Raw genomic sequence first — 17929 nt, 5'->3', positions numbered from 1 at the left:
GGCAGCACCCATCATCCCCACGCCAGCCCTCACCTCTCCTGGAGCAGCCCCGCCACTCCTTTCCCCCTCCAAGGTAAGGACTGAGGTTGGAATAAAGAAGAACCAAGTCAGAAGGGCTGGTGATCCTTAGCAAGTCTTAGAAATTTCCTAGGGCTTGAGGAGGGTGGGGACATAGCTTGTGGGCTTCCTACCACAGAATCAGCCTTCCTTTCTTCTCTGCCCTTCTTCCACACTTTCCCTGTAAGGACTGTGCCCTGGTTTCTTCTCAGCTGTTTCTATGCCACTTGCTTCTGACTCTGAGACTAGAATGATATTTGCATGCATGCATTCTTGTCCTTTCTGCTCCAGCATAGTTTTAGTGTGGAGGGGAAGGCTGCACAAGTCAAGGGATCTCTCCTTTGTAGGAAGAGGAGGGACTGAGGGCCCAGGTACGGGACCTGGAGGAGAAACTGGAGACCCTGCGGCTGAAACGGGCAGAAGACAAAGCAAAATTAAAGGAGCTGGAGAAACACAAAATCCAGCTGGAACAAGTGCAAGAATGGAAAAGCAAAATGCAGGAACAGCAGGCAGACCTGCAGAAGCGTCTCAAAGAGGCTCGGAAGGTGGGACTCAGGATAGAGGGCCAGGGGCTGGGGTTGCCTGGGGAAGTGTGAGACCTTAGGGAGTGTACTGGAAACTAGATGAGCTGGAACCGGGAATATCCTATGACAAAGGGTGATGTAAGCCATGTCAACACCCACGCACCCCCACCTACCCCCACCTGCCCCCACCTATATGTACTCAGGAAGCCAAAGAGGCACTGGAGGCAAAAGAGCGCTACATGGAGGAGATGGCTGACACTGCTGACGCTATTGAGATGGCCACGCTGGACAAGGAGATGGCTGAAGAGCGGGCCGAGTCCCTGCAGCAGGAGGTGGAGGCGCTGAAGGAACGGGTAGATGAGCTCACCACTGACTTGGCAATCCTCAAGGCTGAGATTGAAGAGAAAGGTAGGGAGCGACGAGCTGCTAGGGTCTAAGTAGTAGGGTTGGAATCGTGTCTCAAAGTGTTAATGGTCCTCCCTAGGCTCAGATGGGGCTGCGTCCAGTTATCAGCTCAAGCAGCTTGAAGAGCAGAATGCCCGCCTAAAGGATGCTCTTGTGAGGTAGGGTGCCTTCTGGTTGGCCCTGGAGCTCACTCTCATCCCCCCAGACATGTCAGCTAGTGACTTGACACAGGCTCTCAAAGAGCCTTCTTTTTCCTCCTATTCCCACAGGATGCGGGATCTTTCTTCTTCAGAGAAGCAGGAACATGTCAAACTCCAGAAGCTCATGGAAAAGAAGAATCAAGAGCTGGAAGTTGTGAGGCAGCAGCGGGAGCGTCTGCAGGAGGAGCTGAGCCAGGCTGAGAGCACCATTGACGAGCTCAAGGAGCAGGTCTGGGGAGCCCAGCCCCTTCTGCTACTCTCCTGTTGGTGCTTGTTCTTTGTAGCTGCCTTTCAGCAGCCCTCCCCCCTGTTCCCCTGTAACTCAGGTTGATGCTGCTCTGGGTGCTGAGGAGATGGTGGAGATGCTAACAGACCGGAACCTGAATCTAGAAGAGAAAGTGCGGGAGTTGAGAGAGACTGTGGGGGACTTGGTAAGAGAAGAGCAGATCCCTGACTTCTGATTCTGACAAGAGGTATTTAGAAGGGTTTTGCTGGGGGGCCAGGCACACACGTTAAGCACACACATTACCGTGCACAAGGACCTGGGTTCGAGCCCCCACTCCCCACCTGCAAAACAAGCCCCCACTCCCCACCTGCAAAACAAGGACCTGGGGTGCTTCACGAGTGCTGAAACAAGTCTGCAGGTGTCTGTCTGTCTCTCTCCCTCTCTATCTTTTCTCCCCTCTCAATTTCTCTCTGTCCTTTCCAAATATAATAGAAAGAAAAGAAAAAATGGCTGTTGGGAACAGTGGATTTGAGTGCCAGCACTGAGCTCCAGTAATAACACTGGTGGCAATAAAAAATAATAATAAATAAATAAGAAGGGTTTTGCTGAAAGAGGTACTGACCCCCGACCTTTGTACAGGGATGTGGTAAGTGAATTTACCTAGGTCTGCTACCCTGACCTGCTTTTCCTTTGTGGCTTTCCAGGAAGCGATGAATGAGATGAATGATGAGCTGCAGGAGAATGCTCGTGAGACAGAACTGGAGCTGCGGGAGCAGTTAGACATGGCCGGTGCCCGGGTACGGGAGGCCCAGAAGCGGGTGGAAGCTGCCCAGGAGACTGTTGCAGACTATCAGCAAACCATCAAGAAGTACCGGCAGCTGACGGCCCACCTCCAGGTGTCTGCACATCCCTGGCTCTTCACCCACTCTCACCCCAGGGACCGCTCATGACCTGACTGCCTCATTTTGCATTTCTGCTCCTAGGATGTGAATCGGGAACTGACAAATCAGCAGGAAGCATCGGTAGAGAGGCAACAGCAGCCGCCTCCGGAGACCTTTGATTTTAAAATTAAGTTTGCTGAGACTAAGGCCCATGCCAAGGTCAGGAAGTAAAGAGTGGAGGTGGGAGGTGGTGGTGAGGAACCCAGCTTGAGTTGCTTGGGAGGGCCTGAGGGCCTGAAGCAGGGATCTGGGCTTTTAGTTCCTGGGGGAGGGGTGCTTTGTGTGTCTGTTCGGAAGACTCAGTCTGGGCTTGCCCTAGTAGCAGGGGACCTGGTAGAGCAAGACATGGTGGTTCTGGGGGTGGGGCTAGAAGTTCTTCAGCCTGACAGATCTTTTCTCTGTCCATTTCACAGGCAATTGAGATGGAGCTGAGGCAGATGGAAGTGGCCCAGGCCAACCGGCATATGTCCCTGCTGACAGCCTTCATGCCTGACAGCTTCCTTCGACCAGGTGGGGACCATGACTGTGTCCTGGTACTGCTACTCATGCCTCGTCTCATTTGCAAGGTATGACCCATCAGTCACCTTTTGAGCTTGTTCTAATTGTCGTGAACCAGATATTGAGGGTGTTGAGAAAAGATAGCAGTCTGTACCCCTGCTCACAGAGTTTCGGCTACAGCGGTAAAATGTAGCCAAAGTGACAGATGGATGCCCACTGCAGATGGCTTGTTATGAAGAGATGATTGCTAATGTAGTGGCCAAAGTTGTGTGTCTCGGGCTGACTGCTTGCAGCTACTTATGCTTCTTTGGGAGAGCTCAGTTAGGGATGTAACTTTGATGGAGGCACATCACTGAAGGAATAACCTTTGAGTTGAGACCCAGAAGATGTATAGGAGTTAGTGGGGAGATGAATGGCAGGATAATATTCTAGGTGGAAAGGTAGCAGAGGTGCCCAAATCCTCACAGCTGCCAGTGATCAAATCATTACTCTATCTCCATGTGAAACTACTGTCCATTTGTGTGCTGTCTGTACTTTCTTTCCCATACATGTCCATGGCCCCAGGTTGCTCAGCTCCACAGTTTGTGTTTTCTGTCCGCTGAGCCCCAGGTTCTTGTTGCTTCTTCCCACAGGCAGAGCTGATCCGGAAGCAGGCCCAAGAGAAGTTTGAACTAAGTGAGAACTGTTCAGATCGGCCTGGTCTTCGAGGTGCTGCAGGAGAGCAGCTCAGCTTTGCTGCTGGGCTGGCGTACTCGCTGAGTCTGCTGCAGGCCACACTCCACCGTTATGAGCAGTAAGTTACCACCGGTTCACCACTGTAGGGCTACAGGTTCAAGATTGACTGGAACTCAGGTTGCCTGGCAGACCTAGCCTCACAGGGCTCTTCTCTGGTCCCTAGTGCCCTCTCCCAGTGCAATGTGGATGTGTATAAGAAGGTGGGCAGCCTTTACCCCGAGATGAGTGCCCATGAACGTTCCTTGGATTTTCTCATCGAGCTGCTGCACAAGGATCAGCTGGATGAGACTGTCAATGTAGAGCCTCTCACCAAGGCCATCAAGTACTACCAGGTCTGGGACAGGAATTCAGGCTTGGCATGGGAGGGAGGGAAGTTTTCTTTTTTCCTTTGGGAGTTATTGCTAGTGTATCCAAGGTTGTATGTTTCAGATTGACTGCCTCAGACTTGCTTTCTCTTAGATGAGCTTTCCTCAGTATGCAGATTCTGGTGGGATTTAGATTTTCTTGTACCCTGGAGCCTTGTGATCAAATTGTACTTTGGAAAGAATTCTCCAACTATCCAAGACCTAAAGTCTGTCTCTCTCTCATTCATCCTCAGCATCTGTATAGCATACACCTTGCTGAGCAGCCCGAGGACAGTACCATGCAGCTGGCTGATCACATTAAGGTGAAGTGTCTGGACAGATGGTTGGGTCCTCTGTGGAGATAAAAAATGGAGGGCAGCAGATCAAGAGATCCCATTTGTGAGGGTCAGATGAGGATGGGATAATGATGGGACAGGGGACTGACAACCACATGCTCCTGTCCTCACAGTTTACCCAGAGTGCCCTGGACTGCATGAGCGTAGAGGTGGGGCGGCTACGTGCCTTCTTGCAGGTGAGACACAACTAGATGTCTGTGAGCTCCTCTTCCTTCTTAGTCTCCACCTCCTTGCCTTCATCCTTGGTGCTAACTTGGTTCTCCACCCCTTTTCTGTTCTTTGAGTAGGGTGGACAGGAGGCTTCAGATATTGCCCTCCTGCTCCGGGATCTGGAAACATCATGCAGTGACATCCGCCAGTTTTGCAAGAAGATCCGAAGGCGAATGCCAGGCACAGATGCTCCTGGGATTCCCGCTGCACTGGCCTTTGGACCACAGGTTTAGGGCTGTGAGGTGGGAGGGAAGGGAGCTAAGTAGAAGTAGGAGGGGCCTAGCACATCAAGATCTGAATCTGGGGCTGGGGTCGATAGCATAATGGTTATGCAAAGAGATTCTCATGCCTGAGGCTCTGAAGTCCCCTGCACCACCATAAGCCAGAGGTCTGGTAAAAAAAAAAAAAAAAAAAAAAAAGGTGGGGGCAGTAGCACAGTGGGTTAAGTGGGTTAAAATGCAAGGATGGGTGTAGGGATCCCGGTTCGAGCCCTGGCTTCCTACCTGTAGGGGGTCACTTCACAAGTGGTGAAGCAGGTCTGCAGGTATCTATCTCTTCTCCTCTCTGTTTTCCTTTTCTCTTGATTTCTCTCTATACTATCCAATAACAACGACAGCAATGGCAACAACAACATTAATAATAACAACGGTAAACAAACAACAAGGGCAACAGAAGGGAAGAAAGTGGCCTCCAGGAGCAGTGGATTCGTAGTGCAGGCACTGAGCCCCAGCGATAACCCTGGAGGCAAAAAAGAATAAAAAGAAAAAAATCTGAATCTGGTCAGGGGCAAGAATAATTTTGAGGTGGGTAAACTGTGGTGCTGGAGCCAGGTGGACTTCTGACTCTGGCCTGTTGCACAGGTATCCGACACACTCCTCGACTGCAGGAAACACTTGACGTGGGTTGTGGCTGTGCTACAGGAGGTGGCGGCTGCTGCTGCCCAGCTCATTGCCCCACTGGCAGAGAATGAGGGTCTGCCTGTGGCTGCCCTGGAAGAACTGGCTTTCAAAGCCAGCGAACAGGTGGGTCTGGATGGCTGGGCTGAAGGTGTGGGAGTCAGGTGGCTAGTATGAGGTTTTAACTCGTGCCCCTGGTTCCTGCAGATCTATGGGGTCCCCTCCAGCAGTCCATATGAGTGTCTTCGCCAGTCATGCAACATCCTCATCAGTACCATGAACAAGCTGGCCACAGCCATGCAGGAGGGCGAGTACGATGCAGAGCGGCCCCCCAGCAAGGTGAGTGTGGAGCTGCTTGAAGGACTCCAGGGGTCTAAAGGAGCGGGACCTGCAGAGCCACAGCTAGTTGTGGGAAGGGCAGGATGCTGGAGGAAGCAATCTGGTGAGCTTTGGCCTGTCCTTGGAAGACAAGAAGATTTTCCTTATGAGTAGACCTTTCTGAAAGGACCACATTCATCTCTCTATACCACTGTTCTGTCTCATCCTTTAGCCTCCTCCTGTTGAGCTGCGGGCTGCAGCCCTTCGTGCAGAGATCACGGATGCTGAAGGCTTAGGGTTGAAGCTCGAAGATCGGGAGACAGTTATCAAGGAGTTGAAGAAGTCACTCAAGATAAAGGTGAGGATAGGGTAGGCTAGGAGCTGGGGGACTAGGGTTTATTGTGGGGCACAGACAGCGGTGAGTGTTGGTGGTTGGGGTTTGAATAGTGGACAGTCTTTGTGGATCCATAGGGAATTCTCTATCTCGAGGTCTATCTCAGGGGCCTGGGGGCTCCAGGAGGAAGTAAGGGAACCAGAATCTCTCTGTTCTTGTTCAGGGGGAGGAGCTGAGTGAGGCCAATGTGCGGCTAAGTCTCCTAGAGAAGAAGCTGGACAGTGCTGCGAAGGATGCAGATGAACGCATTGAGAAAGTCCAGACTCGGCTGGACGAGACCCAGGCGCTGCTTCGGAAGAAGGAGAAGTCAGGCACCTCCCCAGGCCTCACTTCTCAAGCCCTCCCCTCTGCCAGCAGCTCTCTACTTAGTACCCCTTCCCTCTGCCTCACCCTCTCATAGTGAGGCCTTCCCAGGGGAGCAGACACGCTTCCTTCCCCACTACTACCAACTCCACTGTATACCCCAGCCCCAGCTCAAGCCTGTGCTGGCCCTAACTCTTCACCGAGAGTCTAAACTTACCTGTGAGAACTGAGAAGTGGGGGGGAGGAACACTGCCCAAGCCCAGATTCTCTTTCACAGAGAGTTTGAGGAGACAATGGATGCTCTCCAGGCTGACATCGACCAGCTGGAGGCGGAGAAGGCAGAGCTGAAGCAGCGGCTGAACAGCCAGTCCAAACGCACGATTGAAAGCCTTCGGGGACCCCCTCCCTCAGGCATTGCAACTCTGGTCTCTGGTATTGCTGGTGGTGAGTGCATTGTGGTGGGCAGCACTGGCCCAGAGGAGATTGCATGGCCTCCCATCTATTCCTGGGCCTCAGTTGGACTTAGATTTCCTCTTGCCCTTGAAAGTTCAGCTGGGAACACGCTTGCCAGTTTCAGACTCTTGATAGCTTTCCCTAAATTGTTGTTATTATTGTTAGCCCCTCCGAAGTGAAGTGCTATATCCTTCTGACCAATGTGGGGCCAAGTTGTCAGTGAAGCTCAAAGTTGTAATAACATATTCTAGTAGATGTGTCTTCTTGGTCTGCAGTGTGACCTTTCTGTCCCCGAACTCCTTCTCAGAGGGTCACTGGCCTGCTGGTCATAAAGCAAGGCTAACTGTGCTGGGCCATTGTTTGTTCCTGATGGTCTGCTTGACTACTGTTGTCTTTCCCAGCAGTTCACATGGCTTCACCCTGTGGTGTGGCTGTCTCCATTGCTGAATTCTAGTTGTCTTGTAGCTGTGTTCTGACCTTTGCCTTAGTCTCTTAGTGTGGTTGGGACTCCTTACCTGGAGCTTTTCTGATCTCTAGGAACAGTCTCCTGATTTCCCTGATAAAGTAGGTGACCACCGCCATCTTGGTTCTCATCTGTGCTGTGGGTCATTTGGTTTTTCTCTTACACTTCATTACATCATTACACTTCCATTGATTTTTCTCTTACACTTCACACTTTCTAAAGGAGACTTCTTGCCTTGGAACTAAATACTCAAGATCCCTAGACCTCCCCTTTCATGCCCATGTCTTTTTAGCTGGTCTCAGCTGGGGCATCTTCTCATCAAAGCCCCCATCACTGGTGCCTCTTGTTCTTGGGAGGTGACCATGTATCTTCGTACTTTTAGACTCCATGGCACAGATGGCTTCTGTTGCTTAGGGGAAGAGTCTCCAGAATTATATTTTTATATTGTTGTAGCATAGGTTCTCTAAACAAATACTGCTTTTGAATATATAAAACTCCCCACCAGAAAAGTATCTTAATGCTGTAGGGGGGTGGGTGGGATGGATCTGAGGACCACCTGTATGCTCAGCCTAAGCTTTACTGCTGGAGAGCACTAAGGGTGCGCACTTAACCGGGTCTCAGGAGCCCCCTTTGCTCTGGAACTGGGTCATGAGGTGGGAAGGCAGGAAAGACCCCATGCCCATGAGCATCCTCTGATGTACACCGCAGTTCATTTCTCTCACATATATTTGCTCTTTTTTTCTGGAGATAGAGGGCACAGGCAGAGTCTTATTAGAGAAGGTATGCTGATAGGAAAAGTGTTTCCTCCAGGTGATGTCAGGACTCCTTTGGTGTGTTCCCCTAGCCCCCAAGCCATCTAATTCCTCTTTCCTCTTTTCCTGCTCCCTCAATGGGCTGTCCTGAACACAGAGGAACAGCAGAGAGGTAGAGACCCACCCTGGCTGGGGGACAACATGGCTGGTAGGAATTGGGGGTGGAGGATCAGGGTGAGACTCCCCCTTGGGAGCAACCAGGAATGGTAGGAGGGTAGAAGGGGAGGGACTAAACAAGAAAGGAGCCTATCTTCGACCTCCCTGCCACCCGATACTGATAGCATTTGCTGTGGTACCTGCAGGTGCCCCTGGACAGGCTCCGGGGGTGATGCCAGGCCCAGGGCTGGTGAAGGACTCACCACTGCTGCTCCAGCAGATCTCTGCCATGCGGCTACACATCTCCCAGCTCCAGCATGAGAATAGCATCCTTAAGGTGAGTGTGTCGTAAGTTGGACTGGAGTGGTGGCAGGGTGTGGCTGCCCTAGTGATGCTAGACGGCAGGGAGTTGCTGTCACCTTTTCTACCATGCTTCTTTTTTTCCCTTCTCACAGGGAGCCCAGATGAAAGCATCCTTAGCAGCCTTGCCTCCTCTGCATGTGCCAAAACTTTCCCTCCCTCCCCGTGAGGGCCCTGACGGTGACCTAGCAGCTGGAGTACTGTATCACAAGACCAACCAGCTGCTGGAGATGTTGAATCAGCTGAGCACGCACACCCATGTAGTAGATATCACTCGTACCAGCCCAGGTAGGGGCCTGCCCGGACCCTCTCCTCTTGCCCTTCAGTTTGCTTACTTCACTCACTCTCTTATTTGCTTGTTCTATGAGAATGTCAGTACCTGCATTCCTACCCCTGAGTCCAGTACTGGATCTCACTACCCTCCCTTCCCCGCAGCTGCCAAGAGCCCTTCAGCCCAGCTCCTGGAACAGGTGGCTCAACTCAAGTCCCTAAACGACACCATTGAGAAGCTCAAGGTCAGTTCAGATCCTCCCTTCCTCACACAGCAGTCCTCACCCCAGAGACCGACCGCCACCATGGCTAGTGGGAATTCTCTTAGCTATTCATTTTTATAGGCACTCCCAGAAATCCTCTGGGCCCAGTCCAGCTCTGGTGTTAGCCCTTAGGGGGAGGATATAGAAGGAAAGGCTGGGTTGCTACCTGAGCTCACTGTTTTGATCTACAGAAGTCAAGATTCCCATCAGCAAAACAGGGTGATCTAGGATCATCTTTAGAATATATGGTTCATATGCAGCTTTTGTCAGAAATGAGATCACTGTGGGGTAGAATGGATGGGGTGGCTTCCCAGAATGTGAATTGGGCTTTAAAGGACATATGTCTGTAAAGTCAGATGTTGGGGGTGAGGGTGGGGTCGCAAGTGAAAAATAAAGAATGATTATAGAGAGAACACTGGGCCTGTTCTCCTGGCATTAGTATTCCTGTGAAACCACTGAGGGATTGGGTTAGCCTGTGCAGGTCCCACAAATGAATCGTTTTGCCCTTATTTGCTAGGATGAAGTACTCAAGGAGACTGTATCTCAGCGCCCTGGAGCCACAGTCCCCACTGACTTTGCCACTTTCCCTTCATCTGCCTTCCTCAGGGTAAGGGGAACATGGGGAGAAGGATGGGCAGTAGAGGGGGCTCTGTCCCCATCTCTCCCAGAATTTTTTTTTACCATTGCTCTTTCTCCTTTATTCTCCTATATTTATCCACTTCAGTTTCATTACATATTTCTTCTTATTTTATTTATTTAAAAAATGAGACATTAACAAAACCATAGGGTAAGAGGGGTACAACTCCACACAATTCCCACCACCAGATCTGTATCCCGCCCCCTCCCCTGATAGCTTTCTGATTCTTTGTCCCTCTGGGAGTATGGACCCAAGGTCATTGTGGGATGCAGAAGGTGGAAGGTCTGGCTTCTGTAGTTGCTTCCCCACTATTTATGGACGTTGACAGGTCAATCCATACTCCCACCCTGCCTCTCTCTCTCTCTAGTAGGGTGGGGTTCTGGGGAAGCAGAGCTCCAGGACACATTGGTGGGGTTGTCTGTCCAGGGAAGCCTGATCGGCATCATGGTAGCATCTGGAACCTGGTGGCTGAACAAAGCCAAACAAATTGTTGAACAATTATGGACCTAAAGGCTGGAATAGTGCAGATGAAGAGTTGGGGAGGGGGGTCCTCCATTTTGTAGATAGCTAGTAGGCATATCTTAGTTATATTTCAAAGGCCCTGTAGCTATGCTAGTTTTCTGTTTGTTTTTTTTTCCTCTGAGCCTGAAATCTGATATGCCGGTGGATCCAAGTTATTGTCTGCTCTCTCAGAATTTGAAGAGGCTACTGGGGCCTTGGATCTAACAACTGCATATCTTGTTATCTAGACAAGTCTTACTTAAAAACAACTCAAGAGTGCTTGCAGTGCCTCCCAAAATTCTGATGTTTAAACAGTTAAACATCTACAACTTGGCACCAGAAGGGGCTCCTTGTGAGAATGTGTACCTTAATTCTGAACCTCAAAGTCTCAGTGTCCCAGGGGCTGCCATGTTCTTAGGGCTCAGGGTTGTTGTCACTTGGTACACAGCTCAGATGAGTCCCTGATCTAGGAACCTCTTTCCTCTGCTAACTCCTAGGCCAAGGAGGAGCAGCAAGATGACACTGTCTACATGGGCAAAGTGACCTTCTCATGTGCGGCTGGTCTTGGACAGCGACATCGGCTGGTGCTGACCCAGGAGCAGCTGCACCAACTTCATGGTCGCCTCATCTCCTAGTGCTCCTTTCCCTGCTGCCCCCTCTTAATCTCAGCCCTCTTGGTATCACTCTGCCTGATGCACAGCCGCCTCAGCCAGCCCCAGGTAGAACCATGTGTATAAAACTGCCCCATGCAGCTTCACGCCCACCTGTCAGTGTCCTGCCTGTCCCTGATCTGGGTTCCTGTCTGCCAGAATTTATCTTTCAGCTGTTCCCTCCTTCCTGAGGGGCCTCAGGGCATGTGAGGGGTAGACTGAAATCCCTCCACCAAAGGTTGAGTGAGGTCCCTTTGATTGAGGACTTTGCCCCTTAATTAAAGCAACTTTGGCTTCTGTGCTTCCTGTGTGATACTGGGAGTGGTACTTGGTCCATTTAGTTCCAGGCTGGAGTGGAGAAGGAACACTACGGAGGCGTTGGCTGACTGTGCCATATTTGAGGGCCCCTCTCAAGTGACAGTCCAGTGTTGTCCCTCATGTCCCTGTGCACTAAATTACTCTGAACAAGAGAGAAAGGACTAGGTTAAGGACTCATTTCTGGAGTTAGGGAGTGTGTATCTTCTACCATGCCTGCCCCCACTTTCTGGGCCATTGTTTGGAGCTGGTCTAATGATAGCACTAAGTCTACTACTTAGTGAATGCCAGCCTCATTCATCCAGTTACCTGTTGGTGTCTCTCCTCATAGTCAGTATGTCTGAAACAGGTATTCTTTCATGCTCTGGAAATGATGAATCGCTAACATCGTTGCCTTCTTCACTTTCCTAAGCTAATTTAGTTACTTAGGCTTGCTAATTTTTTCTTTCTTTACTGTCTTTCAGATGAGTTCACTTTTAGCTGCCCTCTCTGATTCTAACTTTGTGTGTAATTTCTTGCTCTGGGTACTATAGTAGGTGTCAGACTGGTCACCCTACCTCCATTGCCTGTGACATCAGAAGGCCTTTTCCAAAGTGTAAATTGGGGCACATTATTTCCAGCTTTAAATCCTGAAAAGGTTCTTCCACTAGAACTTAGACTTTAAATAAAACCCTGAAGTGTTAGCTCCAGGTGTCTAGTATTTGGCTCTATGATTTGGGCCCAGCATTAGTGAATCCCTCTAGTTCTGTTGCCACCTTCTCTCCTTGTCAACCTCTCCCACTACCTAGAATGGCAGCTGCGTCGTTCAGGTCACCTTCTCCCTACTGCCCCACCCCACTCCTCAGCTGACATCCTTTTCATTGATTAGGCAACTCTGGCACTGCCACCTCAGGAAGTCTCTAAACCCCTGTAGACTGTGCAGAGCTCCTCTTCTGGAGGCAACAATGAATGAATGAATCTTCTAGGTGTGCTTAGATTTAGTTGCTTTGACCTTGGCAGAGTTTGTCATTTCTGGTCTATTTTTTCAGCTGCAGAATAGGAATAGGATGCCTTAGATATGAAGGCCAAATGAAGCGATTCTCACATACTTCAAACTCTTCTTTTGTTATTATTATTATTACAAATAGTGATTGACAAGATCGTAGGATAAGAGGGATACAATTCCACACAGTTCCCACCACTAGAGTTCCATATCCCATCTCCTTCATTGGAAGCTCTCCTATTCTTTATCCCTCTGGGAGTATGGACCCAGGATCATTATGGGGTACAGAAGGTGGAAGGTCTGACTTCTGTAATTGCTTCTTTGCTGGACCTGGGCATTGGCAGGTCTATCCATACTCCCAGCCTGTCTCTCTCCTTCCCTATTGGGGTAGGGCTGTGGGGAGGCGGGGCTCCAGGACACACTGGTGGGGTCATCTGCCCAGGTTGGTAAATCATACACAGCAGGTTTTTTTCTCTTTTCACTACAAGATCCCGTGACACTGCTTTATGCTAGCAAACCTTTTTTTACTGTTATAATTGCTAGTCAGCCTGTCTCTCACTGTAGACAGACTGAGTTCCTTTAGGGTCTTCTGCATCTTGCAGCCAAGTATCGACCAGGCCTGGTCGATACCTGCTTAGCTTCCGAGATCAGACAAGTTTGGGTGCATTCAGGGTTGTATGGCTATTGAGGGGTATGAGCCAAAAGGTAGGAGAAGGACACGTTTGGGGAAGAGAACTGTGAATGTCATTTTTTAAAAATATATTTTTATGGGAGTCGGGCGGTAGCACAGCAGGTTAAGCACATGTGGTGCAAAGCGCAAGGACCTGTGTAAGGATCCCAGTTTGAGCCCCTGACTCCCCACCTGCAGGTCGCTTCACAGGCAGTGAAGCAGGTCTTCCCTTCACTGTCTCCATTCCATCACTGTCTTCCCTTCCTCTCTCCATTTCTCTCTGTCCTATCTAACAATGACGACATCAATAACAACAACAACAACAGTGAAAAACAAGGGCAACAAAAGGGAAAATAAAGCAAATAAATAAAAACATTAAAAAATTTTTTTTTTTATTTATTTGTTATTGGATAGAGACAGAGAAATTGTGAGGGAAGAGGTAGAGATAGAGAGGGAGGGAGACAGAGTGACACCTGCTGCCCTGCTTCACCACTCCTGAAGCTTTTCCCCTGCAGGTGGAGGCCAGGGACTTGAACCTGGGTCCTTACACACCGTAATATGTGCATTTAACCAGGTATAGCACCACCTGGCCCCGTTAATGTCATTTTGAACATGACTGATTAGTGTTAAGTGAGAGTGTTTTAAGTGGAGATGCCCATTGACAGTTGAATCCAACTGGGTCAGTGGCTCATCAGAGAAGTCTAGATTGGGGATAAAATTTTGGGGAACATGTTGGTGTCATATCAATGAAGGTGGTTAACGATGTAGGGTTTTTTGTTTATTTTAAATGTATATTTATTTATGAGAGAGACAGGAGAGGGAGAGAGAGAGAGAACACAAACCAGACATCACTCTAGTACATGTGCTGCTGGGGACCAAACTCAGGACCTCGTGCTTGGGAGTCCAACACTATCCACTATGCCACCTTCCAGACCACTGAAGGTATAGTTTAGATGAGCTATTATCTTGAATTCAGATTATTTAGAAAATTAAACCTGAGACAGGCATATTTTTATTGGCAGATACGGTGGTAGAACAGTGAGGGTGAGGAAAAGATTTTCTTTAATGAGTTGGCTACTGCTTCACAAATATAACAGTGATTATTATCCTATGTGTGATGTCTTGGGATAAACTATACAGAAACATGTCCACTAGGACATGATGCTGGGGTTGATGAAAGATTGGAGAGCTACTTCACCTGCTCTGGCTCCTATCCTTGACTGCCCCAAGTTTGCCCAGTGGGGTTACTCCCCTTCACTTTCTGGGGTTGCATTACTTGAGCAAGCAGCTAGATGCCTGGGAGCCGGTGAACCGACAAGTCAGCTGAAGCAAGTCTCCATGGTAGAGGAAGAGAGGAACCTTGGGAAGCCCAAAAAGTTGCAGAGTCCACAGAGGGAACAACCACTGGAAGAGAGGCCTCCAGGGGAAGTGCACCAGGCCAGAGAGGAGATTCAGGATAGACATTTGACATCTTCTGATACAATATGGGAACAGTTCCTCTTAATTCATATGAACTCAGACCTGCCAGTTGTCACATGAGAACCAAACAGACTGGCAGTTGGCAAAGGCAGGGTATGAACAGTCTTAAATTTGTCCTCAAGGAACTCCTCTCTCTTTTGAGCTTCTTGGGCAGATTCTTAGGGCCAACATTACTGTTCCCAATATGGAGGCAGCTTTGGGAAGTCAGACACTTATATCCCAGTTCTTCCACTTAAAAACTGGGTTCATGGGGACTGGGTGGTAGTACAGCAGGTTAAGCGCACATGGCGCGAAGCTCAGGGACTGGTGTAAGGAACCTGGTTTGAGCCCCTGGTTCCCCATCTGCAGAGGGGTCACTTCACAAGTGGTGAAGCAGGTCTGCAGGTGTCTTATCTTTCTCTTCCCCTCTGACTTCCTGTCCTCTCTTGATTTCTCTGTCCTATCCAACAACGACAGCCGTTAACAACAACGATGACAATAAACAGCAAGGGCAACACAAGGGAAAAATAGCCTCCAGAGCAGTGGATTTGTAGTGTAGGCATCGAGCCCCAGCGATAATCCTGGAGGCAAAACAAACAAACAAACAAACAAACAAAACAACTGGGTTCACTTTACTTCTAGATTTCTAGTTACTGTAACTAGGCTAACAGCACCTTCCTCTAGTGATATTTCCCATTTAATCTTCAGGAGAAGATTAGATGAGGCATAGTGTGCTTGACACAGTTACTCAGTAAAGGATACTTGGGAGAAAATGATAACGACTTCACCGAAGAGGTTGTCCAGATGGTCAACAGGTATATAAACTGATGTCCAACAACCGAAGAGGTATTAAAAGTCAAGCCACCGTGTTTGCTAAACTTGGGACACAAATGACCCATGTTGTGGATCCCAAAGTCTCTACAGTTCTCAGTACCCTTTTTCTTTCTTTAAAAAAAAAAATCACTTTATTAGGGAAATATTTTTTACAAGATAGCTGTTTTTACGCAAATATGACTTCTTATCTCTACGCTAGGGGTCTGTGCATCTCAGCCACCACCAATTGTAGTCTTCTTCCATCACTGACAGTGCCCCTGCTTTCAGCATGGATGGTCCATGAGCAGTTTCATTTGATTTTCTACCAGACAGGCACTGATTCCGTCTACCTTTTCCTTCCTTTTAGCAGACCAGGATTGAGGGAAAATGAAAGCTTTGTGGCAATTCCACATGACCCTGATTTAAATTTACATGCTTGTCTGTGTTGTCCATGTTACCCCATACCCCAGGATGGGAAGTAAGCAGTTATGCTCTGTGTAGTCCTTTCTGTAGATGTTGAGAAGCACACGCATCCAGTCTTTCTCCATCTCTACCACATGCCAGTTGAAATAGCCACTGCTGCTCCCAGGGGCAGAGGGCTGGCCTATGATGTTTGGTTTCCATTTCTCCCCAGAAATCTGAAGTTTGGAGTGAGACCTGATTTCCTTGTACTCAAAAACTACTGCTGGAATAAATACTTTCCTCTTAGTGTATTATTTTTTGCTTTGTTCTTATTATAGGAAGCTTTAACATAAATAAAGAGTAGGGCAAAACAGCTCATCTGGATAGTATCCTGGGTTTGGCATACCTATGATCCACTGCACTGGGACAGCTGTGGTGTCTTTCCCTCTTTGTCAGCCTAGAGTGGGGAAGCCCTGGTGACACCAACAAAAGAAACTGGAACTTTGTTATCCATTCTACTCTTGATGGGCATTTGGGCTGCTTCCCAGTTTGAGTATAAAACATGCTACATGTTCATGTACCCTGATACATGGACAAAGTGTGATTGCTTGTACATTCATTGTATGCATTTTCACCTTTTTAAAATATTGGTACATTATTTTTGCAGAGCAGCTTTACTGATTTAACACTCTCACTCTCTCTCTATCTCTCCCACCCTCCCTCCCTGAAGGATGGGTAGATTTAGCTGGAACCAAGTGTGCCTGCCCCTTGGAAAGATACAACTTGGTAGGACTGAGGGAGGACACTGGGCAGAAGGCCTTGAGAGTTCAAGGAGTTCAGGCTTTGATCGCCCTAGAAACTACTGGTGATTTTGAAATAGGGAACATAAAGGAGAAACATCCTGGTTTGAGCCCCCCAGCTCCCCACCTACGGTGGAGTTGCTTCACAAGTGGTGAAGCAGGTTTGCAGGTGTCTTTCTCTCCCCTTCGCTGTCTTCCCCTCCTTTCTCGATTTCTCTGTCCTATCCAACAACAGCAAGAACAACAAGGGCAACCAGATGGAAAGAATGGCTGTGGAATTGTAGGGCAGGCACCAAGCCTCAGTGAACCCTGGAGGCAAAAATCAGAAACAAGATTTAGGAAGGTGAGTCTAAAGTTCCCAACTGGTTTGTGTTGGGGCAAGGGAGTGGTGATGGAGTTGGCATAGGCAGGACTGAAGAGCACAGGAGAGAGAATATTTGTGAGAAGAAGGTGCAAAGGAAGTTCTGAAAAAATGTTCAGAACACCCCAGACCTACCAACTCTTGCATTGAAATAATCCAGCTATACTATTGTACACTGGTAGGTGAAGTGAGACAACAACTCTGCAAAGCAGTGTAGTAATATTTAGCAAAGATGAAGATGCTTGTCCCCAGTGATCCAGAAATCTCAAAATAAACCACAGCAAAACAGGCAAGCAAAACTAACCCTGAAGATACTTCAAGAAGGGGGAAAAAAGTCAAACTGTTAATAACACTGAATAATAGAGAAGTTCATTAAGAAAATACCTGAAAAACGTCAGTGAAACCTGCTACTAGTTGTTTTGGTGATGAGCTTTGCTAGGAAATTTTTGTCACATAGTAGGGGCAGAAAGCAGAACACTAGTTTGAAGGGAGTGGGTGGTGATAGCAACAGGAGACCGAGTGTTATACATGTTATCAAGATGGATGGCTGAGTACAGACTCGGCATGCTGAAACAGTACGTGTATAACAGAAGCTGCATCTAAACCAATGGGTAGAGGGAATATAATTTAACCAATGGGGATACATTTGGGGAAAATAGTCAAATTAAATCCTCATGCTGTATACCAAATTAAAGTTAAGATGGACTGAATACTTAAATATATAAAACAAAGCCAGATACCTAGAGGAAAATATAGGTGTACATAAACTTGAATAGTTATAGCATTTCTAAGATTGACACCAAAATTATGAACCTTAAAGGAAAATATAGATACATTTGACTTCGAGTTCAGCACACAGAGATACTCTTTTTCTAACAAAAAGAAGAAAAAATAGGTAAGACTGACTGGTAAAAATGTTTGCAGTATATCAAAGAATTCATAATAAGGGAAGTACCAACACAAACATGAGTATGATTAACAACAAAAATTAGAATTGCTTAAAATCAAATAGAAATTTCAATCTTGATAGTAAGAACTAAGGTAATGAGCTAAACTCTTCTTTCCTCCTTAAATCTAACTGAAATTACATTTAAAAAAATGACACGGGGTCAGGCGACCTCTCTCCCAGCTAGACATGCCTTGCAATGTGAGAGGCCTGCCTTTGAGTGCTAGTATGACATGGGTGCACTACACCACAGGGGCAAAGTCTGGTCCT

The 17929-nt window shown here is 48.2% G+C and overlaps 1 protein-coding gene across 1 annotated transcript in view; it reads left to right on the top strand.

Annotated features, from left to right (window-relative positions):
- Positions 1-11213, top strand: part of DCTN1 (dynactin subunit 1) — a 19909-nt gene extending 8696 nt beyond the window's left edge. Inside the window, exons 8-32 of the mRNA XM_060188437.1 lie at positions 6-73; positions 405-602; positions 785-989; positions 1066-1144; positions 1256-1415; positions 1513-1617; positions 2117-2308; positions 2396-2512; positions 2767-2919; positions 3484-3644; positions 3750-3918; positions 4185-4253; positions 4400-4462; positions 4574-4723; positions 5357-5518; positions 5600-5731; positions 5943-6068; positions 6268-6410; positions 6685-6851; positions 8233-8247; positions 8438-8568; positions 8687-8879; positions 9027-9106; positions 9642-9731; positions 10760-11213. Of these exons, the coding sequence (XP_060044420.1) occupies positions 6-73; positions 405-602; positions 785-989; positions 1066-1144; positions 1256-1415; positions 1513-1617; positions 2117-2308; positions 2396-2512; positions 2767-2919; positions 3484-3644; positions 3750-3918; positions 4185-4253; positions 4400-4462; positions 4574-4723; positions 5357-5518; positions 5600-5731; positions 5943-6068; positions 6268-6410; positions 6685-6851; positions 8233-8247; positions 8438-8568; positions 8687-8879; positions 9027-9106; positions 9642-9731; positions 10760-10897 (3266 nt within the window). The 3' untranslated portion in view covers positions 10898-11213. The remainder of the gene's footprint in view (positions 1-5; positions 74-404; positions 603-784; positions 990-1065; positions 1145-1255; positions 1416-1512; positions 1618-2116; positions 2309-2395; positions 2513-2766; positions 2920-3483; positions 3645-3749; positions 3919-4184; positions 4254-4399; positions 4463-4573; positions 4724-5356; positions 5519-5599; positions 5732-5942; positions 6069-6267; positions 6411-6684; positions 6852-8232; positions 8248-8437; positions 8569-8686; positions 8880-9026; positions 9107-9641; positions 9732-10759) is intronic.
- The last annotated feature ends 6716 nt before the right edge of the window (positions 11214-17929 follow it).

The sequence above is a fragment of the Erinaceus europaeus genome, chromosome 3, assembly GCF_950295315.1.
Source record: "Erinaceus europaeus chromosome 3, mEriEur2.1, whole genome shotgun sequence".
Classification (NCBI taxonomy): domain Eukaryota; kingdom Metazoa; phylum Chordata; class Mammalia; order Eulipotyphla; family Erinaceidae; genus Erinaceus; species Erinaceus europaeus.
The sequence above is the reverse complement of the archived record's forward strand: the minus strand, read 5'-3'. Positions and strand labels throughout refer to the sequence as shown.